Here is a 22,368-nt window from a genome sequence, read left to right on the forward strand (position 1 = left end):
ATAGATATGTCCATCATTGTGCAAAGAAATCTTGGGTTCCATTCATAATCCTGAAACCTGCCCATTCCCAAGAGAAATCTCACTCATTCATTTTGCTTTTGGGGTAGGCTGATCTCCTTTGACTCTGAGCCTCCTTCTGGTGAGCACAGTGGTTAGGATGTGGCGAGTTCATTCCACCATGACTATAGCATGGCACCCACAAGTATGACATGAACTTGCATGGATTTCCAATAAACAGAGTAGCTTATCCAAACATGCCACAGATGCGGTGTTACTGGAGAGAAACATGAAACAATGTATGCATTTGCAAGAAGAAGCAAAAGAAAAAGAATCGAAGGAAGGAACCTTTTCAAAAAGATGTTTTATTCCTGCAGAACTGAAGGAATTGTTACTCTTGCAAAAGAAAGTAATAAGAAAAAGAAAAGTAGAGGCTATGACTTCACTAATTCTCAACTGGAGTTTCCAATTGAGAGACTTAGAACTTATTAGTCTTAGCCATTTTGGACTAATTATAAAAACATGTTTATGGATCTGTTTCTCATATCCCACTTGGATTTTCAGATGGTATTCTTGGTTTTAACTCTTCCTTGCCCTTTCCTCTTCAGTCCCACTTCTCAGTTCACTGAACATCAGAAAAGTTGTTCAGGATTTTCAAAGCAGAGGAAAATGCAGTGAGAATGAAATTAAACCATTTACATTTTATTTATTTGTTTGTTTGTTATTTGATTAGAGTATTTGGTTTATAAGTATCTGTACATAGCTAAGGTTAGGAAGGATCTAAGTCCGAATCTACTGTGGATGTGTAAAGTGCAGAAAAGGTTTGGTGATTTGAATAAGAACATCCCCCATAGGATCATGTATTCCAACACTTGATTGGTGCTCAGTTGGTAGCACTGTTTGGGGAGGTCTTGGGGAGGTGTGGCCCTGCTGGAAGATACACAGACCAGCCCCCGGTTTTAAGGCATCCTGCCCTTTGAGTTCTCTCTCTCTCTCTCTCTCTCTCTCTCTCTCTCTCTCTCTCTCTCTCTCTCTCTCTCTCCCTCTCTCTCTCTCTCCCTCTCTCTCTCTCCTCTCTCTCTCTCTCTCTCTCTCTCTCTCTCTCTCTCTCTCTCTCTCCCTCCCCCCCCTTTCTCCCCACCTCAGCTTCTGTTCCAGCTGCTGTGTCTGCTGCTTGATAACATGCCTCAACACCATAGTAGACTCTTATCCCTCTGGAGCCATAAGCCCAAATAAACTTTTCTATAAGTTGTCTTGGTTGGTCATAGTGCTTTATCACAGCAACAAAAATATAAGTAATGCAAGAGTTTTTCTGTAGAAAAGCTGAGCTGTCAGCCGGGCGTTGGTGGTGCACACCTTTAATCCCAGCACTCGGGAGGCAGAGGCAGGCGGATCTTTGTGAGTTGGAGGCCAGCCTGGTCTACAGAGCGAGATCCAGGAAAGGCGCAAAGCTACACAGAGAAACCCTGTCTCCAAAAACCAAAAAAAAAAAAAAAAGAAAGAAAGAAAGAAAGAAAAACTGAGCTATCTACTTTCGCAAAAATATTGTATGGTTAGGAGGACATGTTCTTGTAGGTAAGAGGCTTAGTGAAATCAGGAAGGAGCAGAATCACACTGTAGCCAGTGGGCAAAGAGGAACTGGTATGTACCGTGTTGAGCCCATCTTCATAGAAACTCAGTCATTCTGGATCAGGGATCCTTCAGGACACATGCCCATTTCCCTTTCTCCATACCAAAGGGCTCATTTGGAGCAAGGTACCAAGTACCTTTAAGGTATCCAAACAGTAAGGGGAAGAAGTCTGTGGGCAGTTGGTTCAGGAGCTGGGAACTGAAAAAGCAAATAGAAAAAAGGCCAAAGGAAAAATGAAGTCAATTGTTTGAAGACTACAGGGAAGTACTTATGAATGGAAGAGTAAGGAGCCAAAAGTTTGGGTGACACAGTTACAAAGACCCCAAAAAGTTAAACTCTTACAATGAGGACATAGAAAAACCTAATGCAGCCTTAAAGATGAAAAAGGTATATGACCCAGAGTACTAGAAAGCTAATGATCCTGCTGCCGGGCACTTGTTTATATCAACTGCTAAAGCTTTTGGAATTGCAGACAAAAGGTTAATGGCCTATTTGCATTTATGCTATAAAGCTATATGTTCCAATAGGTGGTAAATGAGACCAAATGGTAATATAGAAGTGTGGGGTTTAGAGGGCATATAATTCTGTAATCTTTTTTTTTTTTTTTTTTTTTTTTTTTTTTTTTTTTTTTGCTGGAGAGTAGAGATGCTGGTCTGTGCCCTCAAAGAGGAGAGATGTGGAAAACATACCAGATACTTAGAAGCTTCCTTCAGTATTGCTTTTTTTCTTCTGTGGAGTAGGCATAGAAGAATATCAGGAATCCATTCCATATGTAAAGAAACTAATATTCAAAGAAGTTATATAAATCTCCAAGTTTAAATATCAGTGAGGGTTCAGAATCCCTTGATTGCTTTTTTTAAAACTCTGTCTTATTTAATCCCAGAACTCAAGTGGAAGAGGCAAATAGATCTCTGAGATCCAGGCTAGCCTGGTCTACATAGTGATGTCCAGGCAAGACAGGGCAACATCGAGATCTCATTTAGAGAAAAGATAAGACAAATAAAAACCACTCCACTCTATGTCCAGGAAATAAGCAGCTTGGAGTAGAGCACTTGCCCAGTCTATGAAGTCCTAGAGTATGGTTTTGATCCCTCAGCACAGTCAAACATTCTTAAAGCAACAAGAAAGCACAATACTCTAGCATCATTGGACTGTGACATATATATCATATGTATTTGTGGTATGTGTGTGTGTGTGATATGTGATACATCACCAACAAGGGCCAAGAAATTCAGAAGACCGGGGTAAGAGAAAGTAGGAAGTAGTCTTGAACGCATTGGCATAGGAGACTACTTCCTAAATAGAACACCAGTAGCACAGACTCTGAGATAAACAATCAATCAATGGGACCTCTTGAAACTGAGAAGCTTTTGTAGAGCAAAGGATACAGTCAACAAGGCAAAGCGACAGCCTACAGAATGGGAAAAGATCTTCACCAACCCCACATCTGACAGAGGACTGATATCCAGAATATATAAGGAATTCAAGAAATTAGACATCAAAATGCCCAACAGTCCAATTAAGAAATGGGCTATAGAGCTAAACAGAGAATTCTCAACAGAGGAAACTCAAATGGCCGAAAGACATTTAAGGAACTGCTCAACATCCCTAATCATCAGGGAAATGCAAATCAAAACAACTCTGAGTTACCACCTTACGCCTGTCAGAATGGCTAAGATCAAAAACACTGAAGACACCTTATGCTGGAGAGGATGTGGAGCTAGGGGAACTCTCCTCCACTGCTGGTGGGAATGCAAGCTTGTACAACCACTTTGGAAATCAATATGGCGCTTTCTTAGAAAATTGGGAATCAATCTCCCCCAAGATCCAGCTATACCACTCTTGGGCATATACCCAAGAAATGCTCAACCACACCATAAGAGCACTTGTTCAGTTATGTTCATATCAGCATTGTTTGTAATAGCCAGAACATGGAAACAACCCAGATGCCCTTCAACTGAAGAATGGATAAACAAAATGTGGTACATATACACAATGGAATACTACTCAGCAGAGAAAAACAATGGCATCATGAGGTTTACAGACAAATGGATGGATCTAGAAAAAATCATCCTGAGTGAGGTAACCCAGACTCAGAAAGACAAACATGGTATGTACTCACTCATAGCAAGATACTAGACATGAAACAAGGATGACTTGTCTGCTACTCACATCACCAGGGAGGCTACCTGGAAAACAGGACCCCAAGAAAGACACAGGGATCACCCAATGACAGAGAAATGGAATGAGATCTACATGAACAGCCTGGACATGAGTGGCGGTAATGAAAGGCGAGGGTTGAGGGAAAGAGAGCTTGGGGGAGCGGGAGATCCCAGCTGGATCAACAACAGAGAGGGAGAACAAGGAATAGGAGACCATGGTAAATAAAGACCACATGAGAATAGGAAGAAGCAAAGTGCTAGAGAGGCCCACAGAAATCCACAAAGATACCCACACAACAGACTGCTGGCAGTGGTCGAGAGACAGCCCGAACTGACCTACTCTGGTGATGGGATGGCCAAACACCCTAATTGTTGTGCTAGAAACCTCATCCAACTACTGAGGGATCTGGATGCAGAGATCCATGACTAGGCCCCGGGTGGATCTCTGGGAGTCCAATTAGCGAGAATGAGGAGGGTTTATATGAGCGAGAATTGTTGAGACCAAGGTTGGATAAAGCACAGGGACAAATAGCCAAATGAATGGAAACACATGAACTATGAACCAATGGCTGAGGGGTCCCCACTGGATCAGGCCCTCTGAATGGATGAGACAGTTGATTGGCTTGATCTGTTTGGGAGGCATCCAGGCAGTGGGACCAGATCTTGTGCTCATTGCATGAGTTGGCTGTTTGAAACCTGGGGCCTATGCAGGATTGTTTGGCTCGGCCTGGGAGGAGGGGACTAGACCTACCTGGACTGAGTCTACCAGGTTGACCTCAGTCTGTGGGGAAGGCTTTGCCCTGGAGGAGATGGGAATGGGGGGGGGGTTGGGGGGAAGGTGAGGGGGACAGGAGGGGGGAGAACAAGGGAATCCGTGGCTGATATGTAGAACTGAATTGTATTGCAAAATAAATTAATAAAAAAAAAAAATTTAAAAAAAAAAAAAAAAAAAAAGAAAATTCTGAGTAAGGCTTCATGGTAGAGGAGACACCTTTCTTATAGCAAAAGGGTCCTGTTTGGACCAGGAGAAAACTGAGTAAAACTGGGTTTATTATCTGTAAGAAGACTAATGTAATCTATTCATCAGATATAGATGTATATAAGTAATATTTTGATAATTAGAAATTGATGATTGGATAATTTTGGATGATCAGAACCATTTCAAAGATGTGACTCAGGAGCCAGCAAGATACCTCAGCCAGGCAAAGCACTTGCCACTAAGACTGATGGCCTGAGTTCAGTCCCTATCCCAGTTGCTCTCTGTCACATACACACACATACACACACACACACACACACACACACACACACACACACACACACCCCATAGGGAGGTGAGGAGACAAAAAAAAAAGAGGTAGCTCTGATTTACTCATTCACTGGAGGCCAAATGACAGTTTAGGATTAAAAACCAATCTCAAATTCTAAAGCATTTATTAATAATTTAAACTTTATACTAAATTATCTTGGAACAGCTGTGACTCAAATAAAATCATTTTTTAAATAAAAAAAAAATCTGGTCCCTGCATCCCATATCAGGGCAGTCTCTAATTTAGTAAATAAACACCTTTGAAAATTGCAGTGCAACCTCTATTAATGTGATTTAAACCCTGGTGTGTGCGCTCCTGAGATATACCAGATTAATGAATTATCTAAGCCATGGTGGAAAATGACCTGCTCAAAATGAAAACAAAATTCATAACCAAAAGCTGCCCAAATAGCAAGCACTCTTAATCCTTTAGTTTACAAGTAAAAACAGTGGGAATAGGTCAAAAGATGGGTCCTGCTTAGTATTTTAGATGGTATTTCACCCTTATCGTATGAAGATTGTTGAAGAGTTTGCTTGACTTCTATTTATTTTCCTTATATTCAAATTAGACCCTTTTGTTGTTGTGGTGGTGGTTGTTGTTTTAATTTTCCTGCTTAGGCTTTGAATGGCATGTTTGGATGACTGGCCCAGATCTGGCATTCTGAGTTTGTGCCAACAAAAATGTCAAATGCATTTGCCTTTTAATTACATGCAGTGCCTACGTTTTAATATTCCAGAGTTTTCCCCGAGGAAGAGACTCTTCTGATCCTGCCGTTTGTGGAAGGGGGGAAAATACCACTGACATTATCGGAGTTGTTTTTCCCTAATGTCTCCAGCTACCCACGTTTATCACTTTACAAACATTTCACTTGAAGGTTATATTTAGTCGTTGGTAGCCTTCTTTGCTATAAACACTGTGTGTGAGTAGGATACAGGGTCCAGCATTTTATTTTAACTTCTTTCTCTTATTTCCTAGTGATCCTCAGCCAAACCCAGTTTACTCTGAATAGGCCATCGCTACTGGAATGTCTCAACAGTATAGTAGTGTGTAGAGGGTTAATCCCTTATTACTGACATAGTCCTCACCCCTTACTATCTTCAGTTTGAATATAGCCCAGTTCATTAGCCCCTACCCAGTACAGCATTGTATTATTTGGCTTCCCCAAAGCATAAAAGCAGAATTGTTGTTCCATTACTTGAAATGAGAAGATCTCTTTTGGCCAATACTCTGAACTCCCTTTAATGCCGAGTGTGCAGATACAACAAAGCAGTGTTGCTAATGATTTGCTGCTTCCAAGCTAAGAGGATGCTCCACCATGATCTACCCCCAGATCATCATCCTCTGAAAGGTCTTCTCTCCTGTCTACCTCTGACATGGTCACTGAGTGGCTCTCCCCTTCCTGTGTTATCTCTCAGTATAGAATTTCTCAGTGCCAGAGATGGGGACTTGGTAAGTTAAGTGCTCCCCACGCAGCCAAGAAGACCTGAGCTTGGATGCCTAGCTCATATGTGAAAAGATGAGCCGGGTGGTGGTGGCGCACGCCTTTAATCCCAGCACTTGGGAGGCAGAGGCAGGTGGATCTTTGTGAGTTCGAGGCCAGCCTGGTCTACAGAGTGAGATCCAGGGAAGGCGCAAAGCTATACGGAGAAACCCTGTCTCGAAAGACAAAAAAAAAAAAAAAAAAAGCAAAGAAAAGAAAAAGAAAATTGCCATGAGCGGAGCAATGAGTGTGTATCACCCCATCTCCAGTCACTGTTCTGCCGCTGTGAAGAGACACCATGACCAAGGCAGCTCTTATAAAGGCAAGCATTTAATAGTGACTTGCTTAGAGTTTGAGAGGTTAGTTCATTATCATCACGGTGGGGAGCGTGGTGGCTTGCGTGGCACTGGAGAAGCAGCTGAGAGCTTTACATCCAGATCCAAGGGCAGCAGCTACAGAAAGAGACTGGGCCTTGCATGGGCTTTTGAAACCTCAAAGCTCACCCCTAGAGACACACTTCCTCTAACAAGGCCACACCTTTTCCAGCAAGCACACACCTCCTAATCTTTCTAATGCTTTTGAACAGACCTACTCCCCTTTGTCTAGGCATTCAAATATATGAGCCTTTGGGGACCATTCTTACTCAATCCACTACTTCCAGGGAATAGAGACAATAGGATCTCTGAAGCTTGCTGGGCAGGCCCCCTAGCCAAAAGAGTGAGCTCAAAATTCAGTGTGAGACCATGTCTCACAAAAATAAGATGTAGAGTGATTAAGACACCCCATGTCAGGGACACACACATATGTTCTCTCTATACCAAGGATACTGGTTTACTTGTGCACAGTTTCTATTACTCAGAATCATTCAGAGATGTCTGCTGAAAAGATATTATCCATCTTACCCAGTGATGATTTTGCAAGGACTAGGAATATATTGGGCACGTAGTGAGGAGAGCAAATCCTTTAGTTGATGAAAATGAAGACGTGCCACAGATGCCTTATTTTTGGATTTAAGGTGCAAGGGGGAAAATATGTTGTCCTTGTCTTTAATTTACTTCTTATGACCCTTTGTGCTCCCGCTCAGGCTCAACCCCTCCATGTTAGTTTACTTTATCTCCCAAGAGGATTCCATGTAACTGGCTCCCAGTTCATTTGTGCTTCTGTCTCTTCCTCATTCTTTTCATTAGTTAGTGATTCAGGTTGACACCTCTCATCTATTCCCTGTCTTCCTGTCTCATTTCTTTGTGTGTTTAAGGTAGTGGTGAAAACGTGAGGTTGATCACACTACGCCCCAAGTAAAAGTGGCAAATAAGGGGTCGAGCAGAATAGCTTTTCTTTCAAATGATATGTATTATATAATTATTAAAAATATGTATTAGTAGTATATAATAATTTATATACTTCATTGTATATAATAATTATATGTATAATTTAATTATATATATTAATACTGGCGCCATGAAAAAATGGTTTCTTTGTTAAAATATATTATAGACTCTGTAAATTAGTTTTTAACCTATCATTAATGGATTCTTTTCCAAAAATCTTGAAACTTATAGTATACGGTAAGTGATATATACTCTTCTAGGTGATGCGCCTCAACACTTTTCAGTTTATTGGTCATAGTGAAATCTTAAACATTAAAATTATGATTGAGTTTTTATTACCACCTTTACTTTCTAATCAGTTTCTTATACACTTGCTTAAAAAAAATACTGGCAACAAAATCTTGTTTGTGGGTCATGGGAAAATAATGAACTGGTAGTTTGAGTTGGGAGAGTAAGTCTTGGGTAAATGAAAGAACGGGATTGAAATCCATTTCTAGGGGTGTGGCTCAGTAGTTGAATACTTGCCCGGCATGCACAAGGCCCTGGGTTTCAACCCCAGCACTGCAAAACAAATATAACCCAGGCTCCGAGTTACTGTTCTGGAAGTTCAACCAATTATGTGCTCAGGGCGTCTCTGTAGAACAGGCCCACTGTGAGGAGAACACAACTTGACATGCATTGCTGGGCTCACAGCATCTACAAGGAAGAGGAAGGAGACGAGAGAATGGAAAAGGAAAGGAAGAGAGGGGAGAGGAGGGGAGGGGAAGCCAAATGATAATTTAGTGTTCAATGTAGAGAAAATCTAAAGCTCTTTTGCCCTTGAAGCTTTGATCTTTGGGCTAGCAATGGGAGTTGCATGCCTTGAGGTTTCCATGCAATGCTGGCAGAGATGGCCTAAGTCCATTGGTACCTCCGAGCTGCTGGTGCAAGGAGGTGCAAATTCTGTTTAAAATGAAAGCATGATCAATTTAGGCCCGCAGGAGTCCCACAGACTAACATAAAGCAATTAACTCACATCCAAAGGTCACCAAGCATTCTTGAACGTAAGTCACAGTGAGAGTCAGCAGAATCAGCACCTAAGTCCTCCCAGGATTATAGGTATTGACTGTCGAGTCAAAATATAAAATTGCTGCATACAAAACACTTACCAAATAAAGAACAAATAAGGACTAACAAAATGTTGTCATCGGTAACTAAACTAAGAACTGTATACCATGATCTGAATAGAATTTATAGGACAGAAAACCACAGTTGTCCAAATTTAAAAGTAACTGAATAGATGTGCTCATCAGCCTTAATTGCTGTAGTAAATATCTGAGCAAAGGACGTAGAGGAAGACTTATTTGGGCTCAGGATTTCAGGTCATTTAGCTCTGTTGCTTTGGGGCCCATGCACTGTGAGGCAGGGTGTGATGGTCAGGGTAGGTGGTGGGCAAAGTGGGTCACCTCGTAGTAGAAAGGAACAGAGAACACCACACAAGACAAATGCAGGAATGAGGTAAACCTTTCCAGGGACCTGTTGCCATCAACCAGGCCCCACTTCCCAAATAATGGTGTAGGATGCCATTAGTTAGGTCAAAGCCTTTACGGTTTCTTCACACCATGGCCAGCTGGCCTCTAAGCTCTCAACACATGAACCTTCTTTGTGAGGGGGAAGGAGGAACCAATCATAACAACATAAAAGAGAAATTGTTTATATTTAAAGAAGATACCCAGAGTGAAATCTATGAAGAAAGGTGGACATGCTCATGAAAAGAACCAATCGGCCATGAGAACATGTTACCTGTACAGCCACATGTTCAGTTCAACCCATTTAAACCATGGGATGCCAGCACAAGATGGACTTAAGAGCAGAAAAATCTAAACAGTGACTCCTGCAATTTCGTGTTTTGACATGGAACAGAAGCAGCTTCTTAGCCCATTATGTCCATTCCAAAGCCTTGTACAAGAGCTATGTATTTAGCAACATGGGGCCCTGGAGGGTCTGAGATGCCTTCTCCTGTCCATTCTACTTAGGAAGCAGATCTGCATTAATCCACGACATGCACACCTTTTACAATTTTCAGAGGAAAAAGATAAATGAATTCAGCCTGGGATAAGTTACTGAATGCTAAGCACCACTCATAAAACATAGACTAATACATTTTACTTCATTAATATTAAAACTATAATTCACTTTTATACCATGAATAAAGTAAGATGGAAAGCCATAGAGTGTGGGACACTTTACTCCAAAATGTGGCACCTTGGTATTCAAATACTTTAAGTTGGAGTGGGGTTTTGGATTGGAGAGGGTGCTGTTCTGTTTTGAGAAATGGCAGAGATGAGCAGGTCTCTTTGGCCTTCTCCTTACCTTCCCCCCAAAACGGGATACAAGACTCAGGAAGGATTTCCTTGACCTTTGCCTGAAACAGCAAGGCCTGAGCCCTGAACTTGGGGGACATTGCCTTGTAATTAAAGCTTGTGAACAAAGGCCTTGCTAAGCCCCCCTGTTCACCAACTCATTCTGCCCCCCCCCAATTCCTTCTATCTGATGGTGTGTACTTCATGAAACACACCATAAAAGCACTCAGTCATCTATGGATGTGTGCCCTCATTTGCTCATGAGGCCTCTTATATCATATAAAACATATTTCGGGGTTCCAAAGGTGGTTCCGTGGCTAAGAGAGCTCAGTGAGCATGTGTGAGAACTTAAGTTCAAATCCCCAGCATCCACATAAAATTCAGAAAATGTCTGTGTGTGCATGTGACCCCCGTGCTGGGCTTGGGCTTCCTGACTAGCCAAGAAACAGCCATCTCCAGGGTCACTGAGATGTACTGTCACTTGGGAGTAAGGTGGCAGGTAGGCGTCCAGCTCTTCCTCTTCTAATCTGAACACAGATGTCACAGGCATCTGCACATGTTCATACATGTGCACACATGTATTAAGCATATGTTTATACTTGTATTGATCTTTAGTTATAAAGGTTTAAGCAATGAATTTAGGAGATTAAAATAAAAAGATATGTTTTTCTCTTGTACTGCTCAACAGAGGAAGGTATTTGCATCACAAATAAATGACAAAGTTAGTATCTCCATAAAGCCAAAAAGATAAAAACAAATTCTTTAAGAATAGTTGAAGGCTAGATGTGGTAGTGCAAAGCTTTAATCTGCCAGTCCAGAGGCAGAGACAGGTGGATCTCTGTTAGTTCAAGGCCATCCTTATCTGCATAGGGAGTTCCCAACCAACCAGCACTATATAGTAAATCCCCCCACCTCTCCTCCCTCTCCCTCCTCCCTCTCCCTCTCCCTCTCCCTCTCCCTCTCCCTCTCCCTCTCCCTCTCCCCCTCCCCCTCCCCCTCCCCCTCCCCCCCCCCTCCCTCTCTCTCTCTCTCTCTGTAATCAAGTCACAAAAATTGGTGACAATTGTTTACTGGACATTTCATAGAAAAAACGGGTTTAAATATTCAAATATCTCTAAGTCATTTTAGTCAAGTGAATATTAGAGAGCATAGTTCAACAGCATGTTTAAAAACATGAAAGATCTGATGGTGCAGAGCTATGACATAATTAACATAGAGATTACATATGATGCTGGTTGGCAGATCAATGAGTCACAAATTACAGCAAGTTGAGTATTTGCAGTATTTGTTTCCATCACAGTGGACTGAACATAATCTCTAAGTCACACACTACTAATGCTGGAAGTGGAGTGGGGTTGACTAGATTATTTGGTGATGGGCAGATGGTTCTACACAGTTATGGTATATGATAACATAAAAGTATTTGTCAGTGGATGAGGACCCAAGAATTGACTGGAGCCTACTTTGTGACAGTCTGATATGTTTGAAGTAGTTGGGATAGCTTTATAGTTAAGTTTTAGAAAACTCACCCTGGTAGCAGAAGATAGGCTAAATCTGAGAAGGCCAATGCAGGAAGCAGTAGGGTTTATTTAAACACACACACACACACACACACACACACGCACGCACGCATGCACCCGCACACAAGATAATTGAGTCTTGAATGCAGCAGAAGTTGGAAGGGAGAACTCCAGGCAGATTTATGAGAAAACTTCAAGGATAGAACCAGCTGTGTTTAAGAAGGAAGACAGCACACCATGGTTCTATTTTACCCACTTATTGCATGTCAGTAAATGGGAAGCTTACTGAAAAATTCATATGTGCAATCAAATATTTGTTCTTAAAAGAAAATAAAGCAGAATAACACTTTCTACTTTTTTATCTTTAAGTATACTCCTGAAATGTGACACTAATGTGTTCATGAAAAAAATAAGTCTATTATTTATTTAGTATTTTTGTAGCATTTTTGTGCTATCATTGTTAAGCAGAAACAAATATAAAAATATCAGGCTTGAAGGAGATGCCTTAAACATTGTGAAATTAACCTGAAATATTTGTAATAGGAATGCATTCTTTTGTTTTATAATTTTAGATCTTTATGAACTTCTTCTTTTCGATTCTCAACATTACAAATCTTCAAGAAAGTTTCTTTGTTAAACAAGAAAATTATTTTCCAACTCCTACAACAAAATGAATGTATGACATGTAGCTGTTTTCTTACTTCACCAATCAAAATCTCTGACTGACCTTTTCTTTTTTTTTTTTGGTAGTCAGCAATTCAAGAGTGAACAAATTTCATCATAAGATCATGCGAGGTGATAGAGCAAGATGACATCAAAGGATCATTGAGTTAAATAATAAATACTTCAAGATGCCCCTAAGGCTTAGAAGACCACAGTAGCAGACTATTTAATTAATAACATGTACTTTACAAAACCCATCATTATCTATTTATATGAAAGACTGCAAAAAAAAATTTTAAACTATATTTTAAGTGATGTCCGTTGGCTGATTCACAGGTTTTCATTATGTTATGATGGACTCAAAAGGCTAACCCCTAGTCCTTGCCATCCCATCCGTCCACTGTTCTATCACGTGTTTCCATTCATCAAACCTCTTCACAACATTATGCTACTTGACATCCCTAAAAGGTACATCATATAGTTATTATTTTAGAAGGTACTAACTCTATCTGGTTGCCATGCCACCATCTTTGATTAGTGGTACATTGTATCTTTAAAATGACTGTAGATAAACGTACATTAGGGTCTGCACTGGTTTGAATGGTACATATCCCTCCTGGTCTCTAGTATTTAAATACCTGGTTTTGGTAGGTTTAGGAAATATGGTCTTGCTGGAGGAGTTAAGTCTCTGGGAGCGAGCTTTGGGAGTTTCTAGAACTAGCCATTGTAGTTCACAGTCTCTGCTTCATGTTTGTGGTTCAAGATGGCATGAGCCTTCAGCTTCTGCTCCAGCCTCAGTATCTGTCTGCTGCTACCTCTCTTCTGACATCTTGAACACTAACCCTTTGGGATCTGTAAGCCCAAATAGACATTTTTCTGTAAGTTGCCTTGGTTGTCATATTTTACCACAATGATAGCAAAGTGATACAAAAAAAAAATATTTGTGTCCCCCTAAATATCTAGTTATATGTAAGCAACCTTTGAACTGGTCCAATGATCCCCAAAGCCACTTTCTCCCCGTGGCATTATTTACATAGTTGCAGGAGTCACTTTCAAGGTTTTCCATTATTTTCCAAAGCCAACAAATCAACTTCATTATAGCATTTCATGTTCTTAACTACTATAGCTCTACAGTCTGTACAATACATAACAGGCAATATGCTTAGTTCTCTTCTGCTGAGATCTTAGCTCTGCAGACTATACTCTGTATAACTTCTTCATGTGTAAAGCCTGTTAATGTATCTCTCCAAATAATGGAAAGAACTGGTATTGCCAACACCAAAACTCCATGCAGTCTTACCTTGGGATGTACTTGAACTTGATTTGGGCAGAAGATGGGAACAGCCCCATGAAGGAAAGACTAACTAGTGCCCTTCTGTGCCTAGCTTTATCTCAAACTAGATCTAGACCAGTAAAATCCAATAAATCCTTATGCTTTGAGGAAGCCGTCTGATTTTTTTGTATGCCCATTCAGTTTGTTGTATGCATGCATAGTGCCATTCTTTTTTTTTACTCAGTTAATATGTTTGTACTATGGTTCTTTTCCAAGCTCTGCTAGGCATAAAATGACGGCAAAGTATACATGGTTCCTACTTTAAAGATCTTTAAGAATGGAAAGCCATTAGAAGGCTATAATCAGTGGAGTGACTGCACCATCATTGTATAAGAAATGCCATGTGTGTTTTGATGAAGGACAAGCAGGATGCAGAGGAGAAGAAAGCAGCCACCATGTACATGAGAAATGATGCTTGTCTGAATTGATGTGTAGCAGAGGAGAGGAAAAGAGTAGAAAGTGGGTACTTAGAAAAGAATAGTACCTTATAACTAATTGCACAAGATAGACGATTAATTTCCATGTCTACCCCGGACATTCCTATTTGCATTTTGTCCTTTCATAATTATTAACATCTTTGCATTCAAAAACATCCATGTGTGGATAATAAAGTATACATTAATACAGAGATAAAGAGAGAGAAGGAAAAAAAGATATTGCCCAGGTTTTCAGCTTCAAGAAGCCAATGGCAAGAGTTGTGTACTACAGGGGGAGGAAGTGGAAGAATGCTATGAGAAGAGTGTATATGCTCACATTTAACCCCATGGTGTTAAGGGAGACTCACACACACACACAAGTGAAGTCAATAATCAAATTACTGAAGGGTCAGGAGATCAAGGAGATATTGGTCAGAAATGCAGTGACTTGAGAATGCTCAGAATGGATGGTAACTGGAGTGAGGAAATGTGACATCACAAAGCCAGAGAGTGTGGACAACCACATCAGGAAGCTGAGGCCCTTGAGGGCCTAAAAACGACACCTGTTCCCCATGGATGAGCAAATCAGGAGGCATTTACAAAAGAGTCCTGGATGAAAGAGGCCAAAGTCATGACGCTAGCAGGTACACTGCAACGGATGGCCCATGAAAAGGCAGTGTTGCAGATAGGAAGTGCTCAGAAAAGCCAACAGCTTCTAACATTCAAATAAAGAGAAATGTGCCTCTTCAATCCCAGTCACTAGTAAGTCGATGCTGGCCCTGGCTTGCTTGTGGTAAGGGTTGTATCCCTTGTTTGTGGAGTTCAAGGACATTTACAAAGATGTATGAGTGATTGATTTGTACCAAATTACAGCTGAGAAAAGGAGAAACCCCCATAATATACCAGGAGGATGTGTAGAATTTGAGTGTGATGTTTCTAAAATACTGTAAGATCCCCTAAAAAACTGTGCTTAGAGATGTCATCTGAAATACCCATCATGAAGGAGAGAAAAATGATTCTGTCTAATCACAGAAATTAGAATAGTTTTAACCTTCATGTAAATTTATGTGACTTTACTCTTTTGGTCTAGAGTTGGAACAAAATTATTTTATTTGTGGGAGCAAGGATATGTTATATAAAAAGGTTACTTAGATGTTTTCCTCCCCCCCCCAAAAAAAATGTATCTCCTAAATGTGCTCAGTAAAAATAAGATTCTGGCTTTTTTTCCACCTTCATTGTGCAAAGAATTATGCCATTCTAGGCTTCTGAAAACTGGGGATTCTTTGGATGCTCTCTGGCAAGTGAAATACGAACAGATTTAGGGCTTTCTGAAACTGACATTCTCCATTGTCTTCGTGCGTACATAGATTATATGAGGCACAGGGGGGGCCACCACTGTGATAGGTATCCTCTCTCTTTGAAGAAAATAGGAATTGCTCACTTAAAAGCTATTGTATATTTCCATTAATGCATCTTCTAAAAGTGGAAGATTTTATTTCTGTTCTTTGGTCCTACTGAGCAAAAACCTAGAGAAATAAATGGGACTGAACATACAGAGGAAACCAGCTGTGTAGGCTGAGTCAGGAGGATTGCAAGTTAAGCTGCGCTATGGAATGAGTTCAAGGCCAGCCTGAATTTTGGGGGAAGACTCTGTCCCCGCCCCCCCAAAAAAGCATACAGATGAATAAATTTGCACATTTTCTTTTTACAAAGTACTGTTGGTGGTACTATTAGTAATAATAACATGTGAATCCTATACTGAAAGTTTACAGTTCAGGGAAAAAAGCCATCCACTCACACGTATATGGAGAATCTTATTCAAGTTTGGTAATTATGTTAACAGTTGGTCAATAATCTGCAGGTCAATTATAATCATGACCTATAAAGCATACTTGACCTTGGTCACTTTTCTTTTTTAACCATTTGGGTAACTATAAATAGGATCCAACTCTAAGAAGGCCACAGATTATCACTTTAAAGTGATTCGTGGATTTACATAATACGTGAATTATCTTAACACCCCATGCACTGAACACACCTGCAAGTTTAACAGTTTCTTTGTTCAAACATTGACTTTTATATTTGACATTCCACTTCGGGGAATATATTTAGATTAATTTATCAGAAAATCTATTTCTAATAAAACTTTCTTTTAAAAAAATTCTTCATCCTTTGAATTTATAATTGCTTGCCTACCATTTTTTTTGTGTGTGTGAGTTTCATTATTTAATGATGCAGCATGGATAGTATTTAAGCTTTTTCTGGTGGCAAATTATTTCTGGACCTATATTCACAATGTCCATTCTATCTGTGCCTGTGTGCATTTTTATGTTTGAAAAGATTTAGCAATTCTGGGGTTTCTTATAAAATATAGTATGGTACATGTGACACCTGAATTAAAACATATTAAAGAGATGGACCTTGGCTGGGAGATGACGCGATTGGTAATATTCTGTAAAAGCAAGGGGACCTGAGTTTGATCCCCAAGTCATCATTATTCAAACTACTAAATCTACACACAGTTTCTAACATATGTGCAAAGCATTTGCCACAGTTTGAGAGAATTTCAAGAGTGTACATAGTGTGGTTTCAACGTAAGGGTTCTACATCACGATAATCAAGGACAGACAAAAAGTGCTGGGATTGTTAAGATAACCCGATTGGTAAAGTGCATGCCAAACGGGCATAAGGAGCTGAGTTCAAATCTCTAACCCCCATGTAAAAAGCTGGGTGTGTCAAGAAGCTGTAGCAGGTGGACCCCTATCCCAACAGTTCAGTGAGAACCTCAGTTTCAAAAAGTTCCATCAGTTGAGAAAGACAACCATACTCCCATGTAAGTGCATGAATATGAACACAGAGAGAGAGAGAGAGAGAGAGAGAGAGAGAGAGAGAGAGAGAGAGAGAGAGAGCACAAACAGGCATCAAATAAGAACTGATCGCCAAAGCACTGGCAGTTTATGTCAGGTATGTCCGAGTACCAAGGGATTGTCATCTCTACCCCGTGAAAGTCAACTGTAGCAAAGAACCTGAGCAGAGGAAACTTTAGTGAGTGAACTGTAGAATTTATCCCACAGATGAAAGTTTCTCTCGGGAGATTTCTAAATCACCTTTTTTAAATTCCTTTGTGAAGACATATCTATGTAAACTAAAAGTTTGATAATTACAAACAATAACCATTTTGCTTTTGGATTTTCACATGCAGTTTAGGAATACACTCCACCTGTTTTAGGTATTTATGCTTACACCATGTGTGGATGTGTATATACATTCATCAAGTCACTCGAGAAAAGGAATGCCAGCAGGTTTGAATAAGTTGCAGACAATGAGATAGTTGGCCGTGTAGTATGCACTGAGTGACTCCTACTCCTAATTATCCACAGCTGGGGAAGTTATCTACAGCTGTGAGGATGGGCATGGCCATGCCCTGCCCAGCAAGCTCCCTTCACTTAATCGCAAAGGCAAGCTGGGCATGTCTTTACTTCATTGCAGTCTCTACTTCAGAATAACCATTTCCAGTTGCTAAACTATTGGGATATTTCATTCTGTGGAACTGAAACAAGATGGTTCAGTGGACTGTCTTACAAACTTAACTAACACCTTTTCAAAAGTGTATCTTCTATTTAGATTTAAAGTGAAACATTTATGGAAATATTAGTCGGAGATAGGTTTGCTTTTTTTTTTACTTTGAAAAATTATGCTCACCTCGTGGCATCAACTTGCCAATGGGAAAAACTGGAGCAGACATTGAGATACGTAGAACCTGGATGTTGGAGAGAAAGAAGCCAAATAAAGGAACTGAAAAAGAAAGGATTGGGACAGGAATAGATGGATAACCTTCTAAAGAGAGTAGACATGTTGTCCTGGAGATAAATGGGCTCAGATTGCAGCCTTGTTGGTAGTGTGTTCATTCAGCCAGGGTCTCTGAACTCTAAGTACAGGTGCTGTGATGAGAGGTTTAGGGCAGTTTTCCAATATACTTAATCCATAGAACTCCCCAGCTTTTGCTGTCCATATTCTCAGCAGTGGGGGGCACAAACCTGGAAACTGAGAAATGCTGTCTTAGAAGATAGAAGATGTCTTAGATTCCGTGTCTGCCCTTGAGCGATTCATAAGCTATCCTTAATTCTCTAAGCCTCAGGGGTTTTGTATCTGTAAAGTACAGATAATAATAGTTTCTTTGCCAGTTTCAAGGTAAATGAGGTAAAAGGAAAATGCCCTCCGAGGCTTTTCCAGGCCTTATGTATTGATTAAAGTTTTCTATTTTAATTGTGTACATACAATTATGAGGGCTGAGCATGATTTTGAGAAAGAAAAGGAAGTGAGGGCCTCTAATCTTTTTAAAGGCATTTCCCACGTTTATTATCTGGTAAGATATAGATAAAATGGAAACTATTCCTGGCTACTTTTCCTTACTTTTTCTTTCCTTGTGCTAAACTATTTATTTCAACTTTTATAATAGATTATATTAGATTATAAATGCTTCCTTCAGCCTCCTGAGTCTTAGAATTATAGGCAGCAACATGAGCCACCACAGTCAGTTAAAAAATAAACTGATAAAGGGTCATCTATATCCAACCCAATCTCTTCCCACTGTACTAGTTCTAAAATCTAGTCCTGAATTTTGAAGGCATTTGAAGAAAAATAGCTTATCATTCCCTTTTATAATAATTTCTGTGGTTTTCCTCTTATTTCTTATGTTAAAACAGAGCCAAAAAATAAAAAAAAAAAAACTGGAGTGGAAGATTTTTCCCTTATCATGGCCCTAAGTCTTTCATGCTTTAGAATAGCTCGTTTCTGCATATGGGTTTTTAGGTGATGGCTAGTCAAGCCTGTCCTCCTTTGGCCATTTCTGCCTGGAGGCAGTCTTTCTGTGTGTGGTAGAGGCTTCCAGTCACCTGTTTCTCTGATTCCTTTAGCAGCAGCAACAGAAGAACCAGAGGTGATCCCGGACCCTGCGAAGCAGACAGACAGAGTGGTGAAAATCGCGGGCATCAGTGCTGGGATCTTGGTCTTCATCCTCCTCCTCCTGGTTGTCATAGTGATTGTGAAAAAGAGGTAAGATCCGATAATGTCCTGTACCACACACACACACACACACACACACACACACACACACACACACACACACACGTGTTTGCCACTGACGTTCACACATTTTCCCTTCAAGCTCTCTGACAAGTTCTAATAAGATTGCTTGCACCCCAGTCCCTTCTTACTTGGGATTTTTAAGTGAAGTCTTACTTAGCTTTTTGCAGTTTGTTCTGGGATATAAGTGTAGATTTTTGTTAATGTTTATCTAATGTAAAACTGTAAATTTCTTGAATTTTCAGAGATACACGAGAAATTTATCTCATTTTAAATGTTGTTATTATTAAGCATATTAAAATTGATGGTTATACGGTTCCCATGCGGTGCTTGGACCAAAGTCAGAATTATTTTCATTCTTGATCTATATTTTTTATAAATATGGGTTGCATATGAGACATGAGGAGAATAGGAACTTTGTTTAATGACATTGTATATTAAATATTCACTGACTAAATTTTTTTTAAAGAAGAGTAAATGCTTAAATTGAACCTTATCTTTTATACGATGTCAGTCAATGTCGCCACCTCCTGGAGTTCTATAAAGATCTAACTTCCTGGAATTTAAACTTGTGTTCTGGAAATGAAAGTATACTCTTGCTCAAATGCAATTAAGATATGCATTTTCTTATACTTTGAGCTATTTGACTATTATATAAGTTGTCAGAATCTTTAAGTCATCTTCTTAGAAACTAGTATGACATTGCAATCCTACCAATCACAAATTTTGGATAATTCTACAATTTGGAAGGACTTTTGGAAAAAAAAAATTACATGCAGAGTGCATTCCAACAGCTTTGTGTATAGAAGTGGTTCTGCTTGATTAATTGTACTGATTGTATAATAAATGATGTTGCTTATATTACACGAATTCTCATAGTGTCCAATTATTATTGCTTTCTACTTGAAATAAAACATTAGCATTATGAATAAGACTCATATGTTAATAACAATTCCATGAGAACCTATTTTAATATATTGCCTCTTTACAATTGTCCCCGGAGGTATATATGTTGGAGAAGACACATCTGCATTAGAAACATTAGGTATGCACTGCAGTGTTCTGTGTTCAATTAGCTACATATGTGCTTCCCCTAAACAGTGCTTTCTCTCTGCTGTCGTCTACCTCTGTGATTGAAAAACACACCCTAGGCGAGACAAGAAGATTTAAGCGTTTTGGAAACACTAGTTTTCCAATAAACATCCATGAAAATCGTGGACTAGAATCTTCAGACCTTATACCTCTGTTTAAATTAAATTTGTATTTGGAGAGTGGAAAAGCCAAATAGTTTAGAGAGCTCACTTAACACTGCTTCATCATTAAAAGGATTGTCACATCCGATTGGATGCCTGGGAATGGTTTCTGACTGAGCCCTCCTCAGAATGGAATTCAATCTTGTTGTATTTGTGGCTTATTTGAAAACTTGTTTGTTTTTGAGTCCCCTCCTCTTGGTGGATTTGTATTAAGAATGACAAGTGAACACTGAGGTCCTTCAAGTTGCTAAGCCAGTCACCGAAGCAAGGACGGGGAAAGGGGGAACGACATGCTCTGACAGCTCTCTAAAATGGCACATCGTCACTGATTCTTCGGTGTGTGTTGCCAATGATCAGAGAAATAAGCCTCCTCTAAAATGTTTCATGTTTAAGCTTCCACAATTATTTTACTGGATAGAAAGTCTCCTGACCGTTTCCTTGCCTCGGCAGCACTTGTGTGACTGGTGAAGCCCATCATCTTGCAGATGGATGAGGTTGTGTTTGCTGCCTTCAGGTGTACATCATGCCTAAATTACTTCCCCTTTTTACTCACCTCAGCACATTTGTAAGGACTTTGACTCATAGTTGGCGTATGTCACACACATATATTCTGTGTTATTTAAGCAAGAGTAGATTATTACCCTTCCATAAAAATATACAGCGGTCCTGGATATGATAGAGTTTAGCTTAATATTTGGTGTTATTCTGTAGTTTCCTTTGAATCTAGAAATTTACACTAAAAACAGTGGAAATGGAAACCCTCTTACCATCTGCATTCTCATGAGATATTGTAAAGTTTCTTTAGACTATCCCTCAGTGTGGATAATATGTGTAGGGATATTTGCCTCACTGAAAATAGTTCCATGTGCTTTGGGTTGCAAAAGAATAGCTTAGAATTCAGCCAAATAAAAATTTATGGATGAGATTATACAGAAAGTAAGTTCTTAGGCTGTGAAAGGGATATTGCAACTTTCAGAACGCAATGTCATTTTTTTTTCAGTTTGATCACTGTTGAATTATTTCCAATTATATGCCATTTTTCATTGATTGTGTATAATTTAAATGCACAGCATGAACACATTAAAACTTCCAAACATCAACTTGAAATCATGTTTCAGTACAGTAAATGTTTGTGTATATCATGTTCACATGCATCTACTGTAGGAATACCTTCATGTATATATAGTATATGGTACCTGTATTCACATAACGTGTATATACTGTGTACCATTAAGATATAGCTGATGTGTAAAAATGTAGTACTTTGCATATATTAACATCATATCTTCATGTTTTGTATTTAAAATAAACTACTATATTTAGTATACACATTCTATACACAGCTGCTCCATCTGTCATGACATTTTGATGGCAGTGGATGATACTATGCTTTAACTGCATGTTGAAAAACACACAATCCATTTAATTTTTCAGTTCCTTGGCAATATAGGAAATGTCAGCATGTTAACTTTTTTTTCCTAATTCTGTATTACAAATTTTATTTTTTGCTGCATTATCTGTCTCTTTAATCGCATGGCATAAAAACGCTAACAACGCATGGGCGAATTAAAATGCAAAGCAAAAAAAAAAACCCCACAAATTTCATTTTGTTTCGTTTTCTTTTTAACGCACATTTTTCTGCTCTATTGGATGTGACGGAGTCACGCTTCTCATTCACCATTGCTTCTCTTTTCCCACTGTCTGTGATCTGCTTGCCAGGAGGAGCTACTATTCTTACTCCTACTACCTGTAAGTAGAAAATGGGTCATTACAACTTTACATATGTCCAAGATGTAATATCCCTTTCAAAAAACCCACAGAAATGGCGTGTGTTTGGTGGTGTTTCAAA

General features: G+C 39.5%; 1 protein-coding gene across 17 annotated transcripts in view; it reads left to right on the forward strand.

Moving 5' to 3' along the window:
* Ptprk (protein tyrosine phosphatase receptor type K) overlaps positions 1-22,368 on the forward strand; it is a 536,300-nt gene that overhangs the window by 474,497 nt on the left and 39,435 nt on the right. For 5 of the 17 annotated variants that reach the window (XM_052751263.1, XM_052751253.1, XM_052751250.1 and 2 more), the window contains exons 14-16: positions 19,098-19,236; positions 20,270-20,311; positions 22,239-22,268. In XM_052751263.1, the coding sequence (XP_052607223.1) occupies positions 19,098-19,236; positions 20,270-20,311; positions 22,239-22,268 (211 nt within the window). The remainder of the gene's footprint in view (positions 1-19,097; positions 19,237-20,269; positions 20,312-22,238; positions 22,269-22,368) is intronic. The other 12 variants (XM_052751257.1, XM_052751259.1, XM_052751261.1 and 9 more) reach the window with 5 other exon arrangements.

The sequence above is a fragment of the Peromyscus californicus genome, unplaced genomic scaffold (assembly GCF_007827085.1).
Source record: "Peromyscus californicus insignis strain IS unplaced genomic scaffold, ASM782708v3 Scaffold_22__1_contigs__length_63687245, whole genome shotgun sequence".
Taxonomy (NCBI): Eukaryota; Metazoa; Chordata; class Mammalia; order Rodentia; family Cricetidae; genus Peromyscus; species Peromyscus californicus.